This window comes from Melospiza melodia, chromosome 6, assembly GCF_035770615.1.
Source record: "Melospiza melodia melodia isolate bMelMel2 chromosome 6, bMelMel2.pri, whole genome shotgun sequence".
Taxonomy (NCBI): domain Eukaryota; kingdom Metazoa; phylum Chordata; class Aves; order Passeriformes; family Passerellidae; genus Melospiza; species Melospiza melodia.
This window is the reverse complement of record NC_086199.1, coordinates 50339102-50361275: the sequence shown is the minus strand read 5'-3', so window position 1 is coordinate 50361275 and position 22174 is coordinate 50339102. Positions and strand designations below refer to the sequence as shown.

Below are 22174 nucleotides of genomic sequence, written 5' to 3'. Positions count from 1 at the left end.
GTCAATCATTACACTGCTAGAGAACACATTTTTTACCTGAATTTTTACTCAGTGATCATCTAGGTTGTCCAAGTTCTTCCTCCCTCCATCAAGATTACACAGTGCAATGTTCTTTGAAGCAGTTTTCTTTTCCTCATGAAGACAGCCTTGAAAATGTGAATTTATGCAAACTGGCAGTAAGGGCTGGACAGGACATAGTTCAGCCTCCTGGATCCTAAGCCTCTTGCAGAAGGAGTGAAGAGGGAGCTCACACAACCCTTTCTTCCCCTCCTGTGATGCAGAATACATCACAAACGGTGTGTTTTGAATCACAGCTCATATTAACTTCTCCTCAAATCTCTGCTTTTAGATCTTTAACTACAGGGAAAAGTAACTATTAAGCTGGATTAGCAGGAAGCCCTGGGAAAAAATTTCCAAGCCTAAAAACACTAATGACCACATTCAGATGAGAGCTTCATGCAGCTCAGATGATTTTCAGCTGAGCGCTGCCTACAATCACACACGGAATCTTTCAGACAATTTCCAGGAAGTGTCTATAATTTCTTATGCAAATTATAGGTGTAATTACTCAGAACTTCTTTCCTACAAGCTTCCAGACGCTGAGCTGTGATGTGCAGCACTTTTAGGGACTGCACACACAGCTACAACAAAGAAAGTCTCTCCTAGCTAAGCAGCCTGGTGGAAAAAAAAGGAGGATGGATTATGCAGCTGTGATGGAGGTTTGAGGCTAAGTCTCCATTGCACAGGAAAAGCAGGATCTACACATTTGTTAAAGAATAAAAAATACTGGCAAGAATTTTGTCTCTCTTTTTTTTTTAGATTATACATAAAAAAGAAGTGTATTTAGGGCCAGTGAAATCATTAGTCTAAGTAAAACAGTGTTTTTAGCACAAAATCTGTATTTGTTTGTAATAAGCAGTAGTAAGATCATTCAGTTTGTGAGGAAGTGAAGGAATCTTGTTTCATTAAGATCACACAGTTTTCACTTTTAAAGACTCAAATCAATTTCATTAGCTTAAAGTAAGAAGTGGACAAGATACAATTTTGAATTTAATGATACCAAACTCCTTTAAATTTAAATCTTGGCAATCTGTCCACTTGCCTGTTAAAGAACTGACTCACTCATGTACTGAAGGACAGATCACATCATACAAACTACAAAAGGACCTTTGTGTCTCAGATTTTCAGTCCCATGGGCTTTTGGCCATCATGGTTTAACTGCCTTTCTTTGCCACATGTTGTATCTGCAGCTATTTATGTTTCTTTTTCTTTTCAGTCCTTCCTCAAAACTCAGTAAAAACAGCATTGATGTGTGGAGTTTATTTGGTGTAATTGCAAATGCATTGCTGCAGTTTGGTAAGTTGGTGTAAGTGTCTAGGACACTACAGCATTTCTGCTGTTCTATACTAGAAGAAACCTATCTCTTGTCAGGAATAAAAAATTTAAAGTAGCATTTTTAAACTGTAAGCATTTTGCCATTTTGAATTAGTTTTAACTCCCATTTTCAAAAAAAATTCTAATTTTGTGGTTTTGCTGGAAAGGCAGAAACACTTGCAAGGGAAGTTAAAGACCAAATAGATCAGTAAATCAGTTTGACTTGGACCTTCAAAGGACCCTACAGCAAACAATTTTAAACACCTATTTTTTAGATAATAATTAAGTATTTATAGGAAAGAATCTCTCAGTGCTATGAATTGAGTAAACAGAAAAACAATCAACTGCTCTATTTTTAAATGTTTAAAATATTTTTGCTATGAATAGGTTTTTGTTGATATCTGAGGAATTAACTAATCAGCTTTTCTGAAGTCAAGTATCTGAAAATAAATGTCAGCACCTTAAACAAATTTTAAGTGGCAAAAAAATAAAACCCCACAAATTATAAACCATAAATCTTGTGTTCAGCTTTTTTGTTTCCTCCTTTAATATCCTAGATATTTAGAGGTCACACACAATTCTTATCTTTCCTTCCCCCTCAAGCCCCCATCATTCTTGACACAAAGTTTTCTGGAACTGTTATGACAGGAATTTATGTATTCCCCTACCAAAGACCTTGTTTCAAGTAATTTTCTATGTAATTTCCTTTTTCTTGCTATAAGATCTATGCATAAACACACTGTAGTTAATGGTTAAAAAACCCACAATATTATAACTTCACAAATGCTCACCTTACTTAATGCATAGCAGTAACAAGGTACATAAGTGCTCTAGGTATATTATTTCTTTTGTTCAGAAAAAAATAGCCTAAATCATTGATTGAAAAATAATAGAAAATAAAAAGGAAATGCACTAATCATAACTGAAGCACAGCCTTTTAACACAATTGTAATTTATTTAGAAAATGCAAGAAAACCACTGCAACTGCTGTTTGTCCAATTACTTTGATCTGCAATGAAGGAAATTCCTTATTATTTAAATTGTTCTGTTGTGCTTATCATTATTTTAAATAGTCAGTTCAATGCTCTGAAGTTGAAATTCCAAAGATTCCTATTATAAAGTTACGCCATAGAAATATGGTATAACTTTCTAATACGAATCTTTGGATATACCAAACATTCCTATTAATAAGTTATACCATACCTTTACTACAGAAACCAAACTTTGAGTTTGAAAGGGTCGTGAACCTTGAATAGGACTTAAGTGATAAAAATACAAAACTGTTTGGAAGTGAACAAACTGAAAAGAACAAACAGAAACTATTTTCTAGCCATTCTGCACAGTCCCAGCTGTGCCCATCAGCTGCATGTCACCCAGCATGGACTTCAAATGAGACCCACCAGCACCTCCCCAACACACAAAGACAGGATTAAGTGCTCTCTGTCTGGTCTGAGCAATTTCAATCCCTCCTGAAGCAGAACAGAGGTGTCCATCCTCCTCAGTTGAAGTGCTGTGAGACTGAATGAATGCTGTGATGACATGTGGCTATTCAGGGGTGAAGGATGAGGTCACCAGGAAATACAGTGATTGCCTTTTATTTATGCAGGAACTCAGTGAAAACTGTGTTCAACGGAACCTAAAGCCCATCCAAAGGAGTTCAAGTGAGTGGCAGTGCTCTTTTTTTGTGTAGAAACCAAGTTCTAATCACTTATTAGAGGTGATTTAATAATCCCCACTAACAGCTCCTCCTGCAAATTCTGGCTGGTAAAGCCCACAAGGAAAATACATTAAACTTGAACTAAAAGCCTGTTTATCTCTGAAGTACAGTTTCCTCTGGAGGCCCCTTTTCCAGCAAGGCTGTGCTGGGCAGTGCTGGGTTTCTAACACAGCAGCCAAAGCCACGAGCTGAACACCGACATTCTGCCAGCTCAGGAGAAGGGAATTCAAACATGAATACTCCTTGCTCAACTTTTCAATTGTATTGGCTTTTTAATCTTTCTGTGCTAATACTGAAGCATTTATACAGACCTATGTGATTATACACTTAGCTTTCTCATTATTTTCCAGTGAGCAATAATTGCAGGACCTCTGGTTAAAAGGGAACTCAGCAATTACACTGATGACTTGGTGAATTTGAAGAGACTGTAGCAAACTATATATTGTGATGGGAGTTTTTAGATTTTACAGTTAATTTTACATTAATCACAAAGGGAAATAATGGAATTACAAATTGATGGTGGCGAGAAGCAGTTTGATATAAAATATTAGTAAAATAAAAACTGTATTAATTTATGATATATTGCAAAGAAAAATAACCAAAATCTACAGTCCTATAAAGAAACATACATTAATAAATGGGTACAAGCTGCATAAAAGGAGAAGTAATGACTTGGTTAAAGCTCAGAGGGAAACAATGCCAAAGTCACGCACCTTGAATGAATAATGAGTAGATGGATCTGATGGATGGTGCTTTTTTTTAGAGGAAACCTCTGTTTGGAGTGCAAGTCACTCCAGCTAATGGCTAAGTGATGTGCATTGACAATCACATTAGCCCTTTTTGCTATTTTAGTCAAATAAGGCTAATCATTTAGTGTGCCTAATTTATATAGCCATGAGGGCGGGTTATCAGTACAGATGTACCGAGGCATAAAAGACTTGGGAGCACTGACCTATCTGTCAAATTTGATCAGGCCCAGTGAAATTCAATTTGTTAATCTTGCCTCACAATCCTCCCTCATGCTAATAGGTTTTGTGCGGCACTGAGAATGAGCACAGGCTGCAGTGAGACTTCTTGGCTGGATTCATCAGAATCACGCAGGAGAGATGTTACCTCCTGGCGCAAGGGGTGGTGCCACAGACACATTTCATGAAAAATCCTTTTGGTAGGATCTTTTCTCCTGAGAAGCTGGGAAGCTTCAGCTTCTCCATGTTTTGCTGCTTTGGAATGTGATCTGGAAAATTGCTTACCCAGCATGTGAATTGTTCTTACTTGATGACCAATGACAGCCACCTGTGTGGAGGCTGTGAGCAGTCACAAGATTTTATTATCATTCCTTCTATTCCTTGCTATTCCTTCTGATTAAATCCTTTCTATTCTTTACTATAGTTTTAATATATCATTTTCTTTAATATAATATATCATAAAATAATAAACCAGCCTTCTGAAACATGGAGTCAAGATTCTCATCTCTTCCCTCATCCTGGGACCCCTGTGAACACCACCACAGGGTAGGACTTCTAGAATTGGAAGGCTAAAAGTGCAGATCTGTAAATACTTGTGATATGTATTTGCATATACTCAGTTCTTACCCTAAATGGCCACAATCCAATGTTTTATTGATAATAAGAATAATAATTTATTTCTAATAAAAGAAACAAGGGCTGATTAAAGAGCTAGGATGCTCCCTTTTTGCATGTGTACATATACATTTATACTCAAGCTTCAAAAGTTAATATACATCTCTGGACTTCCCAATTCTCTAAAATGGGAGTAATGCTAACTTTGTGCGTAAAGATGAAGTTTCTGAGGCAAACAGAAGCGTGTACTCACTCAGGCCTCATTGCAAAATAAAATGTCATTTTTATCAGCTACCTAAATTTACTTAGGTAAACTTAGGTCTTTGAATCCTGGAGATGTCCATAGATTCTGGATACAGTGAATTGAAATAGCACAAGCTCTTAAAAAAATGACTTTTTGCTTTTTTCTGTCAACTCTAAGAGCAGCTACATTTGTACAGATGACTTTTCCCATGTTTGAAGCTCTACCTGGATGGGATGTTTGACAACAAACCCAAATGTTTTCTTCATCAAAAACAATATTCAAATAATTTTGGCTTGGCAATTTGATCTTATCAATATGACAGCTGAACCTATTTTTAAAGTGAGCTTGGAGAATCATTATCTGGACACGATTTCCCAATTCTGCACTGATTGGAGGCTTATCAGCTGTTGCAGACTGTGGGATGACATACAGTGTTTTAATTCTTGATAATTGCCTAATTTCATATGCGTATTGTGTGATTGTGTATATTGTCTGAATAATTCCTAACTGCTGTCAGCTTCTTCTTTACTCCATGCACTGTTTTGCTCTCATGTTCCTCCATGCTTGTAACCAAAGGAAGTTAGAAAGCTTCAGCACAGCATGACAGTCATCCTTTCAAATGGGTTTTCTGCCTTGTATTTTCTCTCACCACCACACAGGACAAGAGACCATTCCTGTTTCCCAGTCCCTGCCCAAATTGCATACAGAAGCTTCCTGGATTGAATTAGGGAGAGTCAAACTCAAAATTACCATTCTGTGCCTCAGTTTCAGACAAATTGGGACAACAGCTGTATCCAAGTATAGACTCCAGCAGATCTGCTTGGTCCTTCAGTCATGCCAGAATATTCAAGAAATTGTTCTGGAACACACAGAACATTGGCTAGAGGAGAATGACAACAGACTTAACCTGTCTTAAAAAGTTTTATCTATTCCTGGCAAGAGAAAATAATAAAGAAGTAGGTCAACAACCTTTCCAAACAACTGAGTTTTTCCCTAAGTATAGGAACATATCAATATGTTTCTTTGTTAGTACAGGCAGATATAACACTGAAATAATATGGGAAGCATTCCATTAACATCCATGAGGCTTGACATATGCCCTGTCTGGGAAATTATTTTGCTTCTTCTCCCATTAGATATTTTATAAAAGCCTGTTCTCAATGTTATGATGCCTATCAGTGGACATCTGACTGAAAATAGAAGCAATGCAAAGTCACAAAGTCAACTCTCCTGGAAGGGTTGCTCATGACCAGTGTGGAAATAAACCCACTGGAGTTTATTTATGCCTGAATCTTTTTACTTTACCAGCACAGAACAGCTGTGATCAGCTGATTTCCAGGGAACAGTTCTGCCAACATCTGCTTTAGTGTTCTACACCACCAAGACAGCCAAGTGATGGGGGTAAAAGTGATGTCATCATTTGAAAGCCTGGGAAATTTTCATTTTATTCCTTATTTATCAAGATTAAACCCTGAAATGGTATGGCACAAACAAACAATGTGAAAAAGGAGCAGGGAAAAAAATATTAAAATCAACCAACCTCTGAACGAAAAGAAAAGCTGTCTTCTGGCCTCCATTATTTTTCTGACACGAAACTTAGGAAAAACATTTATTTTCTTAGGCTGTCACATATTAGGAGGTTATCTTTCCATACCATGAAAAAACACCCAGCACTAAACACCTATTGCCATAGCCTCACAACTTACAGCTCCTGGAAATAAACAAGGCTCTAATCTGAAAATCAATTTAAATAGAGTGACTCTTTGAAAAAGAGCCACTCTATTTAAATTGCTTTTTCTGAAGAGGGGAACCACCCGTGCATCCACGATGTCCCCAGTGAGTGCAGAGCTGGGTATAAATCACCACACAAGAGAGACACTGAGTTCCATTGTGCGCAGGAGATTTCTGAGCACAGCTCCCATGGCATCCCAGTGGCCAAAAAGTATTGCAGTTCTCTGGTTTATGAATTATGGTTTGGGACTTGCTTTTCTTATTCTTTCCTTATACATCTGAGGTAAGGTCAATGCTTCCCTGTCTATGGTGTCTTGTTAGGTGTGAGAAAATAAAATCCCAGTTAACTCCTGTTGGTTAAAATCTTGTTAGAACAAGGTTTTGCACTCAGAACAAGGAAATATATGTGTGATTTTTCCTCTTTGCCTAGAACTTTTTCCATCAGTGTGAAAAGTCACTTCAGTTATAGCGATCCCCAATTCATATTTACAGTTCTGTGTATCTCCGCAGTCTTGCACATAGAGAATAAAGACTCATATGAAGATGCAAAAAACAAACCAAACCCTAGTGATTGTTTATGCTAAAAAAGCTGGGTAGTGATCTAGCCTGATGGTGGCATTTAAAGCCCCATATCAGTCTCTGGCCAGAAAGCTTTCCTAGAAGAGCAGGGAGAAGATCAAGGAGCAGCACAACTGCATTGTGCTGCATTGCCATTGTCAGTCAATGCCATTGACTCCATCACCAGGGAAGAAGGCTCAGCTTGGGTGAGCCCATAAATCCCTATTTAGATTCATAAAGCTTTAGTGGATTCTTCCCCATTGTGCACAAGTGAGATCATGGCCCTACCCTGACACTCCTTTAAGGAGCTCCTGCTGCATGGTGTGTGAGCACAAACCCCAGGGCATAATAAAAGTTTCGGATATTTTTGTTTTTACATGTTTTTATATATCTCTTTGTGCAGGTGTTTGATGCAGTTACATATTACCCAGCTAGCCAGAAGACTCAGTGAGAAATTTTAAACTCATATTGAAATACAAAACTAACATTTGGATGTTGCCACATGGCTGAGGATGTGTTTAAGTTAGCACAGAGCATTAAAGCAAAGTAAATCTCTCTTACTTCAATGTTCACCTGTCTGAGGGGAAATTTGGGGGTTTATTTTACTTCCTTTATTTTGCTTTCAGCTTTCTCCACACAGCTATTAAACCAGAGTGTAAACAGTGAAGTCTACATGTCAGAGAACCTGATAAATTGGGAATAATTATTAAAAACAAAGCAGACACAGTTAAATCTCAAGACAGTGTGGTGCAAAACAGTGCATTGTTGTACCTGCAATGATGTCATCCATTTGCTCCAAAGCTGCTTCCAGCATATGACTGGCATCAGAAGCCATCCTCTGGGATTTCTTCAGATCTTTCCTCCCTCTACTGAAAAGACAGAATAAACCATATGTGTTACACTAAATAGCCTGATGGCAAAATATATGTCACTGTCACATTATGCATTGGGCTACACAAACAAAATCCATGCTACAGCTCAGTAATATAGCCTAGTGACACAAAAATACAGCCCGATAATAAGAAAACTTAACCATTCCTGTTCTTGATAGATGACTTGGGAGTTCTGATTCATTTTTTTGGAAGAGATTTTACTAAAAGAGTCAAATGCAAATAAAAAAAATCTCAAAGAAATTTCAAATACTGGAAGCCCAAGATTCTCCTGCTCCTCATTCTTAACAATGGTTTCCTAGATTCAAAGTTCAGTGCATTTCAGCCTTTTCCTATGTGGGGAAAAAAAGAGGATTGACTAAGGTTCAATGAAGGAATGAAGACATGGGGCAGAACATGCTTTCCTACAAGCAGAAATCTGTAGAAAGTCTGATTTTTGATTTCTGAGAGTAAAGAAAATTCTGAAATAATTTTTACTCTTCCTTTCTATATTCCCATTCAGTCTTTTCATCATCTCCTCCATGACACCAAAAATCCCATTTTTTTCTGTTCAAATAACCAAAATGCCCCAGGTATGAATTCTCTGAATTTACTGCTGCTGCTATAAAAAGTATTAAATACATTCATGTTACCACCTGACATTGGGGATAACAAAATAAAAAAAGGAGAAAAAAGAAAAAAAAAAAAATAGAAAAACCTTCCAGAATGAGTCCCTGCTTGTGAGCTGGTGCTGCTGGACTCTAATGGTGTAAATGCAATGGCCCCATGATTCCAACGCTACTGAAATGCCACAAATATGTGTTTATCATGTGTTTATCAATGGGATTACTCCTGCTAAGAATTCAAGTAGTTTGAATTGAAATAAATGTTACAATGAACATTTGTACCATTCAACCAAAATTATTTTCTTTTGAAAACTAAGAATCCTCAGACATGCGTTTTTCTCAAAGAAATGGGTTTCTTCTTCAAAGAAAGCCAATTTATTAAGAACCTCTGTGTTATCAGCATCCTATGTTGATTCCTGTTAATGTAGATAAGCCCAGGACCCAGAGAGACAGAAACAGGAATGAGTCAGGAGCTGCAGAATTCTCATTTGAACTCTGCCATTTACAGCTTGTCACAGTGGGTAAGCCACGATTTAACTTCACATCACATTGATCTGAAGAGCAACGTGAGAATGCCTCATCCTCACTGTCACCCAAGGCTCAGATTAATGGAAATGAATCCGTGGCTTTTGGTCCCTCAGTTTTTTTGTCAAAATAATCTCTTAAGTGCAAGTGATGCTAAATTTAACCAAAGTACTCGTCACCCAAACATTTCGTTTAACGGCACTGGAAATAACACAAACTGTGCTCAGAATAATCTGGAAAGTCATTAAGTCAGCTGATATAAAGTTAAAACTTCAGAGTGATTTCTTTCACACATGAACTTTGCAGACACTCCTCCCGATCCTGCTGCTCCGGTTTGCTGGTTTTTGGGAGACCTCCATCTCCTGTTGCCACGTCACAGGCCACCAAAGCCCTCCCAGCTGTTCCTGGCAGCATTTCCTCTAGTTCAAAGCAGCCATCCCACGGGGAATGATCACCTCGGAGACAGGAAATCCACCTGCAGGTGGCCAGCAGGTGCCAGAGGGGCACCAAGGCTCCGGTGCCACTGCCCCGGGAATGCGTGGCCACCAGCTGCGTGGGGAAACCAGGGCAGCAGATCTCTGGCTCAGAGTCAGGAGGCAGAAAAAGGCTGAAAAACGCTAAATGTAGCATAGAATTTGTATTTCTAGGTTGCGCTCCATGGTTTTATCTGTGATAAAAGCAGCACACCACCGGAGCAGCGCGTGGCTGTTCGAACAAGGAATGCAGGGCTACATTTCTTGTTAACATCTGATGTAGTGTTTCATCACTCGTGGTGACAAAGGCACAGAAAATGCTGACACACTGCATTACAAACTTGAAAATTCACTGATGGAAAACGCCTTGGCAAAACCCAGAGAGTTTTGCTGAAAAACTCCACCAGAAGTGAATCTCCAATCTCCTCCACAGCCTGTTTTCTCACCTGTACCCACTGAGGCTTTGCTGCCTAACTGCATTAAGCCATGGCAAAACCTGCTGATCAAACAAGGATTTATTAATAAAAGCAATGTTCTTTGCTCCAGAGAGATAATGTAATATTACTTGCTTGACATCTTTTTCTAGACAGACCTGTTGTGTGTGCTCCAGGCAAGTCTCACTTTCCCAGACACTCCCTCCTTACAGTTTGGCTGCTCTGAGTATTATGAAAAGAGCTGGTTAGATCTGCTGGGCTTTCAGCTACCATTTCTGATCTAATTCTATAGAAATATCTTTAACTATGGATTTAAAAAAAATACTATTAAATAACAAGACACTTGTAACAGCCCCTCAAAGAGGATCCATCTGTTTGCTGGTATTTTAATTACAAATATTTTTTACAGTTTTCATTCCTGAATGACATCAACATATGCAGAGCACCATGACTTATTTACTTATGTAAATATATACATATATTTAAAAGCAACCTCTCACATTACAGTACAAACTTCAATATTGGCAAATTCTAACCCTCAGGATTTATTAGATTAATTCATATGCCAGCAAAATACAAGAACCAGGCTACTCACCTTTTCAGGTCTCTAGGAAGAAAAGAATTTAATTTTTTGCCTGACCAGTGAAAATTCCTTGCTATTAATAGCTGAAGTTTTACTGTTAAGCAGATATAAGTCTAAATTATTATCATCCCTTCTAAGCCACATGCTCATATTAATTTAGAGCCCAGCCCACAGGGATATTGCAACCCTGTTTGTTATAATTGCCCAAGTAATGACATCTTCCAGGAAGTGCAGACAGAGCAAACTGGTCTGAATTCCTGAAATTTATTTTGCTAAGATAGTTTTGCACTGTATGTCCTAATCTGAGATTTGCATTCTAAATAAAATGAAAAATCTCTGGCAGAACTATTGTGCTCAGAGCGAATATGCCTTGCAAATTTCTTAGCCTACATTCTCTATGTAAAACTACAACTTACTGTGTCCAAAGGAACATAATATTTAACAGACATCTTCACTGCGAGCAAGATGTTCTTCAGAACGATGAAAAGCCTTAATTAAATTAGAATCTTTCATGGCTGGCTTGAACCAGCAGCTGCTCAGAGATAAGAATAGGAACAACAAGAACTCCTGCAACTCAGATGTCTTCCCAAGGTTGCTCATATCAATGAGGTTATCAACTTTATCAATTACAAGGGGTGTGCTTTTTGGTAGAAACTCCAGAAATCCAGACCTTGTCTGTGGCCCACAAATCCCTCTCACATTTAGCTGACACATGTAACAATTAACCACCACCACCTTTTTATTCCTAGGATGAATAAGTACATGCTTGTAAACTCTTTAAACACTCAGATCTGAGTACTACATTGCTTTGCACTTAATGGCATAATGAAATATCAAGTGCCTTGGGTAAGCTCAGAAGTCCTCCAAACTTTCCTTGAGCTGCAAGATGACTCCTGCCCTAGAATGCAGAAACCTGTCCATCCTTTTTTCCCCTTTCTTTTCCCCCAGCCACACTGTGTGCAGCATCCAGACAGGAACACAGCCATTGATTCATCCCTCCAACTCATGGCTCCATCAGGTACAAAAGTTATAAACTCACAAAAAAAAAAAAAAAAAAAAAAAAGCTTATTTTGAACTGGAAAGTGTGAAGTGCCCATAGGAAGGCAGAATGGGCAGCTCTAAAGAGAAATATCAATTAGCCAAAGTTGAACAAAGACCTGATAGAAAATCATTTCAGGTAGGTGTCAGAACTGCTAAAGTCTCTATTCAACAAGTTGCTGGAGATCCTTATAGGAGGGGATATCCTGAAGTGAAGCACCTTGGCACTGTAAAAGCCATATTTGTGTGTTACTGATGAAAGTCAGAGCAATAAGCCAAAAGCAATAATGCTCTTGCACATGATGTGCTAAATAATTTGATTTAAAATACACAGCTAAACTCACTGCACTATGAAGTGGCCAAGTCAAAACCAAACATCTCTTTTCAAAAATAAACCCATTAAGTTTGCTAATAGCAAACTGAATTTCAATAAGTTGCTAATAAGCCTGAATTTCAATTCTGAGGGGGGAACAGAAGGCAAAGGGAAAAATAAAGCCCCCTTTTAAAAAAAATGCTAGATCTGACTGATACTTGATGCTTCAAAACACAGATCACCTCACAGCAACTCCTCCCCAGGGCTGATGGATATTGAGTTACAGCTCCTCCTGGTACCATAACCAAATTTCCTGACTCATGTTTGCACAAAGTCTCATCCTTACAATTAAGAGCTGACGCTGGCAGAATGGCATGTGCAAAGTGAGCTCTCTCCAGCCCCTCTCTGTAACACTTCCAGCCACTGCAGGAAGCCCTTCAGCCCTCAGTGCTGCTTTAAACCTTGTCCATAAAAGCTTAAAAAAGCCCTTCATCGTTTAATTTCATGTTATCAGATATCTGAAGTTTTCTGTGTTACATGCAGTATAAAGGAAGAATGTTATACCTTTTGACTTTGCAAATCTTAAGATCAAAATTGCGTTAAATGTTACTGTATTAAGCCCAAAAAGTCTAATTATTTTAGTTAACTCTTCTGTCATCTGATTAGTTAAAATAAAAATAAAAAAGGTAACACAATGAGCAAATAATTTGGATATAAACTTCAGCTGAACAAAACACTACCTGATAAAATACACAAGAGGAAAGTCTCTGAGCCAAAATATGAAAAAGTCCAAAAAGTCTAATTACTTTAAATCACTTTTCTGTCACCTAATTAGTTTAAAACAAAAAAAAAAAAGGCAACACAATGAATAAATAGTTTGGATATAAACTTCAGCTGAACCTGATAAAATACATGAGAGAAAAGCCAAAATATGAACATTTCCACTCTTAAAATAAACACATACAAAAGTCAGATTTGGTACTGCAGTTCATATCTAGTTCAGAGAGTTTTACAACTAAGAAAAGTTAGATCCTCAAAATTTCAACATTTAAAATAAACTGGGGGGTTTTTATTATTTTTCCTTCCAGTCTAACTGGCCTCAAGGTCACAGCTCTGAATTTGCTTCCACGAAGGTCAAAATTTCAAGGAGATCTTTGAAGTTGCTGAAATCCAGCTCCAATGCCTGGGAAACTGCTCAGACCACACCTTCCCCCCACACCCCACATCATGTAAGTAAATTCATGCTCCGGTAAATTGGAAGGTGAGGAATTATAATAAAAGTAAACACAGAACTAATGCACAAATTAACTGTGCCCTGGAGTAAAGCAGAGGACAAATCCTTGACAGCAATGGAGAGAGATTAGGTAGATATGATAAGCAAAATTTTTCAAAGCTAGTCACTGCAAAAATCCTATAAATTTAGACAAACTAAACAGTGCTAACACAGGGCCAGAAGATTTTGTATCTCAAAGAAATGCGGGAGGTCCAATTTTCAAATCTCTCAGGTATTTGGTTGTTAATTGGAGCCCTGAGATGTGCAGGATGTCTCTGCTCCAAAGAACGAGTCAGAGCTCTTCAGTTTTCAGTCCTGAAGTTGTTTATTAATTCTTATCTATTAAATTTTTTTTCTGCCCAGTCGAGATCTGCTCAGGCACTCTGACCGTCCCCAGGGCAGTGTTGTCTTTTTATACTACAAACTACGTATAACGTATTTACACTTAATTCCCAACACCTATCACCCATGTTAGACAGTGCACTTCTACTCTAAACCAATCCCCAAGTGCCAACATCACTGCAGAAAATGGAGAAGAACAAGAAGAAAAAGAAGAAAGGCTGGACATGTCCAGATTCCTCCATCTTGTCCCCATAACCCCCATTCCAAAAATCCTAACATCTGCATTACCACAGTGATAATTTTGTTATTACACTATTCAAACCTGTGTGACTTTCAGGCCCTCATACAAAGCTGGTAATTTGCTCCAAGGGGCATAATCAAATCTCCAGGTGTTCTGGGCTGTGTGCCAGGGTTTCTGAGCCCCTCAATGGGATCCTGACAACTCTGGACACCCGGAGGGATGAACTGAGATCCGACACCAATATTCTCTGTTTCTGCGGTTCCTTAGGATCATTGTAGAAATCAGCAGCCTTGCCAACAAGGAGCAAACACTGCTCAGGGAGCTGGCAGAGCCCATGGAGCCTCTGGAACGCCACGGGAATCTTTCAAGGTGCAGGGCATTTCTGACTTTCAGAAAGATGCGAAAGAATGACTGTGACAGTGTTCACAGGGGTCTTAGGATGAGGGAAGAGACAAGGATTTGACTCCATGTTTCAGAAGGCTTGATTTATTATTTTATGGTATATATTACATTAAAACTATACTAAAAGAATAGAAGAAAAGATTTCATCAGAAGGCTACCTAAGAATAGAATAGAATAGAAAACAATGATAACAAAGGTTTGTGGCTTGGCTCTCTGTCCAAGCCAGCTGACTGTGATTGGCCATTAATTACAAACAACCAACATGAGCCAATGACAGATGCACCTGTTGCATTCCACAGCAGCAGATAATCAATGTTTACGTTTTGTTCCTGAGGCCTCTCAGCTTCTCAGGAGGAAAAATCCTAAGGAAAGGATTTTCCATAAAAGATGTCTGCGACAAATGACATGATGTCACAGGTGGAGGTGTGGATGTTTCCGTGTAAAAGCCACGAATCTTTACAGAAATAACTCACTTGGGAGGTTTAGAAGAAAGGAGAGCACTAAATTCTCCTTAACATGGGCAGACAGTGGGAAGGGTGAGGATCAGGGAAGGAATTGGCACCAGTGGATGCAGAGGGACCCCTGTTGGGTTTTTCTGCAGCAGAACCTCAGAACAAAGGGCAGGGTTGGTGAGCTAGAAAACTGATTTCCTGCAATCCAGAGAGGCAATTCTCATCCACAAGATATCTAAGGTAAAAAAAACCCTGAGGTCTGGGTTAGACTGCATAGAAAAACAGTTCAACATAGACACACGGAAGAAAAATATTTCTTATGAATATCTATTATTTCAAAACTATCTACTCTTGGGTTACTCTGATGTTAAAGCTCTCTCCTGAATTTCCCTCAGCTTTACAAACATGACATGAAGGCTCTGGGGAAGCCTAAACTCAGCTTTAGACGCAAAGACTGAGAATGTGTGCTAAAAAGTCAACTTTTTGACTTTGCAAAATTCATTTTCACATCAGTATTTTTCCCCCTTTGAAACATTCTGTGCAGCAATTTATAAATAACACTCACTAGGCTGCTCTGATACTACCCAACCTGCATCTGTGGATACAAATATGTTGAATTTATCCTAACAGGAACTGACAGTATCAAGCACTTCTGTATAAATTAAAGCTTCAGTAGCTATTTTGAGGAAAGTGTCTGTGGGAAACAATGAGAAGAAAAACATACTTCTGCTAGAAACAGCAAATTCATCAAAATTGAATCCGCTTGGATTAAAAGCGCTGAACAGCAAATGGATCACTATGAAAAGCTCCACATCCCACATTACTCAGCACATCAACAAAAATATAAATTTTAACAGCTGTGCCAGTTCAATGCCTGTACTTATAAACAAAACATTCCTATATAGATTGCTTCCTGAAGATCATTGAAAATATCCTTGGGAAAAAAAGCTATATTTAAGTTTTTCCTCTTTCTCTACCTCAAGAATAGGTATAACTGCTGTCCCCAAATAGGTTATTTCACCTGGTGGGCCAGAGACCAGCCCACACACAGAGCAGAGCTGCACCAGTTGCTGAGCTGGCTTTGCTACTTTCTTCCTTATCTTGGGAATTGTGCCCCAAGTCCCTGTGGCCTGTAAATTCTGCATTCTTTGTGCCCACTCTCAGTGGTACATCCGTCTCCTCAAGCTTTGTTAAATTCTCCCTAAGTCTGAGATCTTCGATCACATCAAGCCCTAAACTTTACCAAGACAACTCCACAGACAAGTAACTCATCATTCCAACACCTGGACACCATAACCAAGAGGCAAAAATTGTTCACAGCAAGTAAAACCTTGGTTTGAAATGACATATTTTGTTGGTTTTGCTCCTCCATTATTCAGAATGTGGGACAATTTACTCCCTGCAGAACAGGCCAACACTAAGAAAGTATCTGTATCAAACCCTGTGCCACAGCTGAATTTTAAATCCCAGCCTCCTATCATAATTGCTTTCCATACTTAATGGAGTAACATGATTTTCTAATTTTGAAAAATAGGCTTTATATAGATAGGTAATGCTGCAAGACAGACAGTAGAGTGGCTCTGGACATCCAAGAGCAACATTTAATACTTTGAAGATTCACAGAGGTGAGAGGAACATAAAACATCTCCCAGCTGAAGAATCATTATTACAGGTGGCAAGAAGAATGCACCACCCTTTATCCTTGTTTTTCCAGTGAATTCTGCAGGAAGAGTGAATACCAAGGTGCCTGAAAACAGATCAGGCATGCACTGAAACCAGAAGCTGACTTTAGAGGGAAAGGGAGCAGCCACAATTAATGTGTGACAAGATATCCAGGCCCCCTCAGTGACCTGTTTGATGGAGGCTGTATTTGCTCACAGAAACACATATTTACCCAGGGAAGGCTCCTAAGGGATTCCCCTCCCTGAAAACCCACCCAAGTACTCAGGTCTTTGTGATGGTGTTCACGGGGGTTCTTGGATGAGGAAAGAGATGAGGATCTGACTCCATGTTTTAGAAGGTTTGATTTATCATTTTATGACATATATTACATTAAAACTATACTAAAAGAATAGAAGAAAAGATTTCACCAGAAGGCTAGCTAAGAATAGAAAAAATGATAACAAAAGCTTCTGTCTCAGACAGAGATTCTGAGATAGCTGACTGTGATTGGCCATTAATTAGAAACAACCACATGAGACCAATCACAGATGCACCTGTTGTATTCCACAGCAGCAGATAACCATTGTTTACATTTTGTTCCTGAGGCCTCCCAGCTCCTCAGGAGGAAAAATCCTAAGGAAAGGATTTTTCCTAAAAGATGTCTGCGACAGCTCTTGTATCTCACACTCATCTTTGTGCACTGGTACTAGTTTGACTCTATCACAACAAGTAAAACAAGCAATAATAGAATAAAAAAACAACTGTATATACAATTTTGAGTGCCTGGAGAAAAGATTTTATCAGCTTACAAAGAGTCCTGAAGTGCTCACTGTGCTGCTTCCACAAAGGGGACACTCCTGTGGCACAGGATACAAAAGAGATCCCCAAATTGTCCTGTAAAATATTGCACCTTTTAGTACCAGCTGTGAGAGGTGTTCTCAAGTTCTTACCACCCACAGAGCCCATTGTGCAGTGTCTGCCAACCATTTCCAGGGATTCTTTCCAAGTTCTATACAAATGAAAAATGAATATGTTTCCATGTCAAATCATCTTAGCAAGGATAAGCCAAATCAATGTAAATTTCTCCTTATATGTTATACATGAGATGAGGGACTAAGAAAGAGATAAGAAAAAGCAAAGCCCCAGTTCCATGCAGCAGGAAGCCTTTTTGAATTTGTAAAACTCTGGAAGTACGTGCCATTTCCAGATATTGACTGATTGCTCAGTAAACCGTTCAAGCCTCCCCTTCCAAGTCTCCAAAGTTTCCATATTCCAGGTCTGTCATTTTGGCTCACAGATTTTGCTAAGACACAAAGATTTCGGGAGTTTTGCAAATCAACTGAATGCAAAAGCTGAACCTAGGAACAGACCTGTTCATCAACTCAGTGCTCTCCTGGGTTTTCTATACATATTTACAGCTGAAGTTCAGGATGCTGTCAGCATCATCCATCACTGGGGTATGTTTAAAGGAAACCTTTTAGTCTCTGAATTCCCACTACTTTTAGGGCATGAAAAATCCACAAGTTAACCATTATAATGAACACACAGAGGATGTCTCTACACTCCTTCCCAGATAAGTATTTTGATAAGTATTTAACAACTTGAACATGAACAATGACACAAAAGGATTTGCCAAAAAAAAAATCTAACTCTAGCTAAAACTCTACTGCATGTTACTTCCAGTCCCAAGAACTCTTTCATATGGTTGAAATTTTAAGAACTATTTGAAAGTCCTACTATTCATATTTGGTCTGTGAATAGACCTGTGGAGTTCCCTGAGATAATAAATTAATCATGAATTTTAATGCTTGATAGCAATGCCTTTATTTGACCTGCTTATTAATACAGCCACAAAATGAAATTATTTCAGGATAATGACTTGCAAAGCCCTTTAATCCCTAACAGCTACCAGCTGATTTGCCTGCATGAAAAGTTTGTCAGAAGTTTCTTGCATTTGGAGCCACTTGCATCAAAATCAAAACAAAATACAGACAAAAGACTAAAGTATTGAAATGACCATCTGCTGGATAACATTATCTTTTGCTTCTATTTCAGGAGAGAAAAGGGAATCAGAATTCACTATCAGTTTCTTCAGTTTATTTAATTTTCCAGAAAATGGATCAAAGTCTGCTTCCATATCTCTAATTGTGGCATCTTTGTACTCTTCTATTAAATTTGCAAGGAAAATTTGGTTTGCTATTATATAAGAGAGATTTAGTCTTTCTTTCAGTTGTTTTCAAACCTCCAAGTGGAAATATTCAAGACAATTTCATTAATTCCAAAATAATATAGATCCTATCCATTCCTACTTGAAAAGAAGAAAATGGTCATATTGGCAAACACTAAAATACAGCTCTGTCATGACGACTTTTTTTCCCTCTATTATTGTTTATTGATAAGGGGTATTTTTGCTTCAATACTGTGCTGTAAACATGTAACAATTCTGTTTACTCATTAGTTAAGAAAAGCAAATAAAATTCATTTACAGTGAAATGATATTTATGAACATTCTGCTTGGTATGGCACTTTTATCAGTCTCTACTAATGTGGAAGCTCTTCTAAGTACCCAAATCTGGGTTTCCAAAGAGAGTGAGCAGCTGCTACTCCCATTTGCAATTAGTCCTGGATAATCAGAAGCTTTGATTAAATAAAAACTACAAATGGCTGGCGAATCCCAGCCACATTTTAGAGTTTGAATTCCTTTTATAACAAACTATTTACTCTGAACACAAACTCCTCGCCTCATGCTAAAAAAAAAAAGTAAAAAAGCAGGTTTCTAAAATCTGCCTTTTACCAGTTAAATGAGAACCAGCTGTGCTTCACAACCTGCAGAGGAAACTGAAGAGGCTACCAAGTTTCCTAATTAACATGAAGAAGGCAATCAAGGCAAAACAGATTCGGACCACAATTCTTAAAATAGTTTTCCAATCTTTGTCTCATTTACAATTATTATGAAATGTTGCCCGCACTGCACTGGGCATAGTATGGGTAACTACTGATGGTTATTCAGTATTTTTCACAACAGAGCAGACCTCCTTCTTGCACAAAAGCTTGTTAGAATAGCTTTCTTTTAGTGACAAAAGTTCTAATTTGATTTTCTTTTTATACATACAAAGTCTGCCAGAGCAGATTGAGAATTGTACTTACAGTTTCAGGTAATATTTCTATTTTGTATGCATTCACCTTTCTAAATTGAAGAATGTTTTAATGCAATAACTAGTTAATTTATAATGCCCGTGACTCAAATTTTCAAGTTTAAAATAATCTCTACTAATACTAAATATTTTGCACATATACTTCTATTTTATTTACAGAATATTACTTCAAGAAAAGAAAACATTGACTTCACTAATTTTGATTTTTATTTTCTTCAGATGTAATGAACACTCTTTAAGAAAATAACATATCCTACTTTCATAAGTGGTATGTGCTTGTTTCCTACCTATCCACACAAAATGGGTTATCTCCCCAAGGTGTTTGCTAGAAATTTTTATTTTTTTTTTTGTCTGGAGTGAGACATCAGAATTCTTCTGTTTGGGAGCTGATTGGATTATGCTCATTATTTTATGATCATCCCAGAAACACACTCATAAATCTTACTGCAATGCCATTAGAATAAGATGTTCTGATTATGCTTTATTAAAGCAGATGCTACCATCTGCCCTGCAGAGGAATAAAAATATGATTCACTACATTCAAGAGACTCTTGGCAAATATCTTCCCCTGTCCAAATAAGATTTCTGAAATAAACTTTGGGTGGAAAATAGGGAAAATTGGAAATAAAATTCTTTTTTTTTTTTTGTAGGAGCAGTACATAGAGAAGAAAGGAGGCAACCCCAGCAAAGTCACCTCTGAATGCAGAGACCAACCAGACTTGTTTTCAGAGGAGGATAAGGTAAAACAGGAGTTCCCATACTCTAAGTGATGGAAATCCAGATTAAAATGCAACAGCTTAGATTTATCTTCACTAATTACTTTAACTGGCACACAATCTGTTGATCTTAAAGACTGTGAAGACCTAAGCAGGGAGTGAATCATTCCCTATGAATATTCACACACTCTCTGTTGCTCTAATGGCAACAACGCTCACAGTCAGCATTGGATAAGCAAGGCTTGGGACAGAGGCATCCTTAGGACCTGTATTTGCTTGACGTTGAGTGTTCAGTCTGATTTCAGCCCTCCAAACCAATGCAAGGTTTCATTGAAGGAGAATCAGCTGATCTGTTTTCTCCAGATTCACATCTGCTTCAGGAAACCACCAACAATTTATCACCAGTTTATACTTGCAACTTTTTGGAAGTCAGATCCATTATTTACCATTCCTTGAATTACACTGTCTGGTCACATCAGGCTTCTTATCTTTACCCCTCTATAAAGTGCTCTATTTTAACCTGTATTCAATCCTCAACTTTTATCTTCAGCTACTTCCGATTTAACCTGGAAAATCTGACTAAACAGAGAAACACAATGTATTTTATATATCACATACACAGAGTTGAGAAAACCACTAATGGTTCCTCATTTGTTTGTTGATGATCTGACAGAGAAATAAAGCCTTGGTTTAGGCATTTGAGGATACCACATTTTCATTTTTGATCTCTATGAAAATATACAGCTCTTTCCCCTTGGCAAGTTTCAGTCACAGGTTTTGCAGAAATACTAGTGAACCACAAAACAGTCATAAAAATCTTGCTGTACAGGTTATCAAATTAGAGTTCAAAATCCAGGTTGTGCTTAAAATCCTCTAAACCACTACACTGGAACTTGGCAGGTGCACATTATAAACACAAATTGACCTAGACTGGCAACAGTGCCACCAGGATTTACTTTTTATGTTGGCTTCAGAAAGAAATTATCTTTGTAATTTAACTGCTTTGTTCTCTGCATCAATGAATTACCAGATAAGAGCAAAGTGCTATTGAGAAGTGGTTTTATAGAAAAGAAACACGTGAAGATGGAAACAAAAAAGGTAACTGTAATGCTACAAGGTCAGAGAGATTTGAAATAAAAATGTCACACTAAAACACGTAGGCAGAGGCATCTAGCTACAAGAAAAAAGGCACCTATATTTTGTTGCTTAATGTGCATCTGGGTAAAAGAAGAACTAAAATGTTGTAAAGGTGGAAGAAAGAAGAAGGGAGGAAACTCAACCTGCCACAGGTTATCAAAGACATCACCTCAGAGCTGGTACCTAGACAAAGGCAAAGAACAGAATGAGCAAAGGGGAACTCTCAGCTTCTTCAGCTTCAAAGCAACAGGTGAGTTGATAGCACTGCACAGACAAAAGCAAACTGGGGATAATTTAAAGAACCTAATTCACTGCTCAGTCTTTCCAGTTCTCAGGGTATTGACTGAAGCAAAGTTATTTCATACATATCTACAGAACCCTGGTAACTGATCAAGTGTCCCTCCAGGGACATCCACTGCTGCTAAACCCTCCCGAGTAGCTTAGGAGATTTTCAAGGTTATATCCAGAGGGGTTGAAGTGATCTCTGGGAATGGGGTGGCAAAAGGAGTGAGAAACATCCCTAGAGACTGGAGTGATGCAACTTCACTGATAGAAAAGTGACTTCTGACAGTCCTCATCTACTGCCCTAAACATTGTCATCTTCTGCTGCATTGCTATTTCCACACCCTTGGGTATTTCTGGAAAACACAAACCCCTGTCTTTGTACAGCACGTTCAATGATTTTGCACCTACGCTGAGCGATCATTATCATGAAACACATTTCCTTAT

At 38.2% G+C, this 22174-nt stretch overlaps 1 protein-coding gene across 7 annotated transcripts in view; it reads right to left on the bottom strand.

Moving 5' to 3' along the window:
• Positions 1-22174, bottom strand: part of PPFIBP2 (PPFIA binding protein 2) — a 101647-nt gene that overhangs the window by 76637 nt on the left and 2836 nt on the right. For 5 of the 7 annotated variants that reach the window (XM_063160579.1, XM_063160580.1, XM_063160578.1 and 2 more), the window contains exon 2: positions 7976-8073. In XM_063160579.1, the coding sequence (XP_063016649.1) occupies positions 7976-8039 (64 nt within the window). In that variant the 5' untranslated portion in view covers positions 8040-8073. Of the gene's footprint in view, positions 1-36; positions 140-7975; positions 8074-22174 lie in introns of those variants that run through there. The other 2 variants (XM_063160581.1, XM_063160586.1) reach the window with 2 other exon arrangements.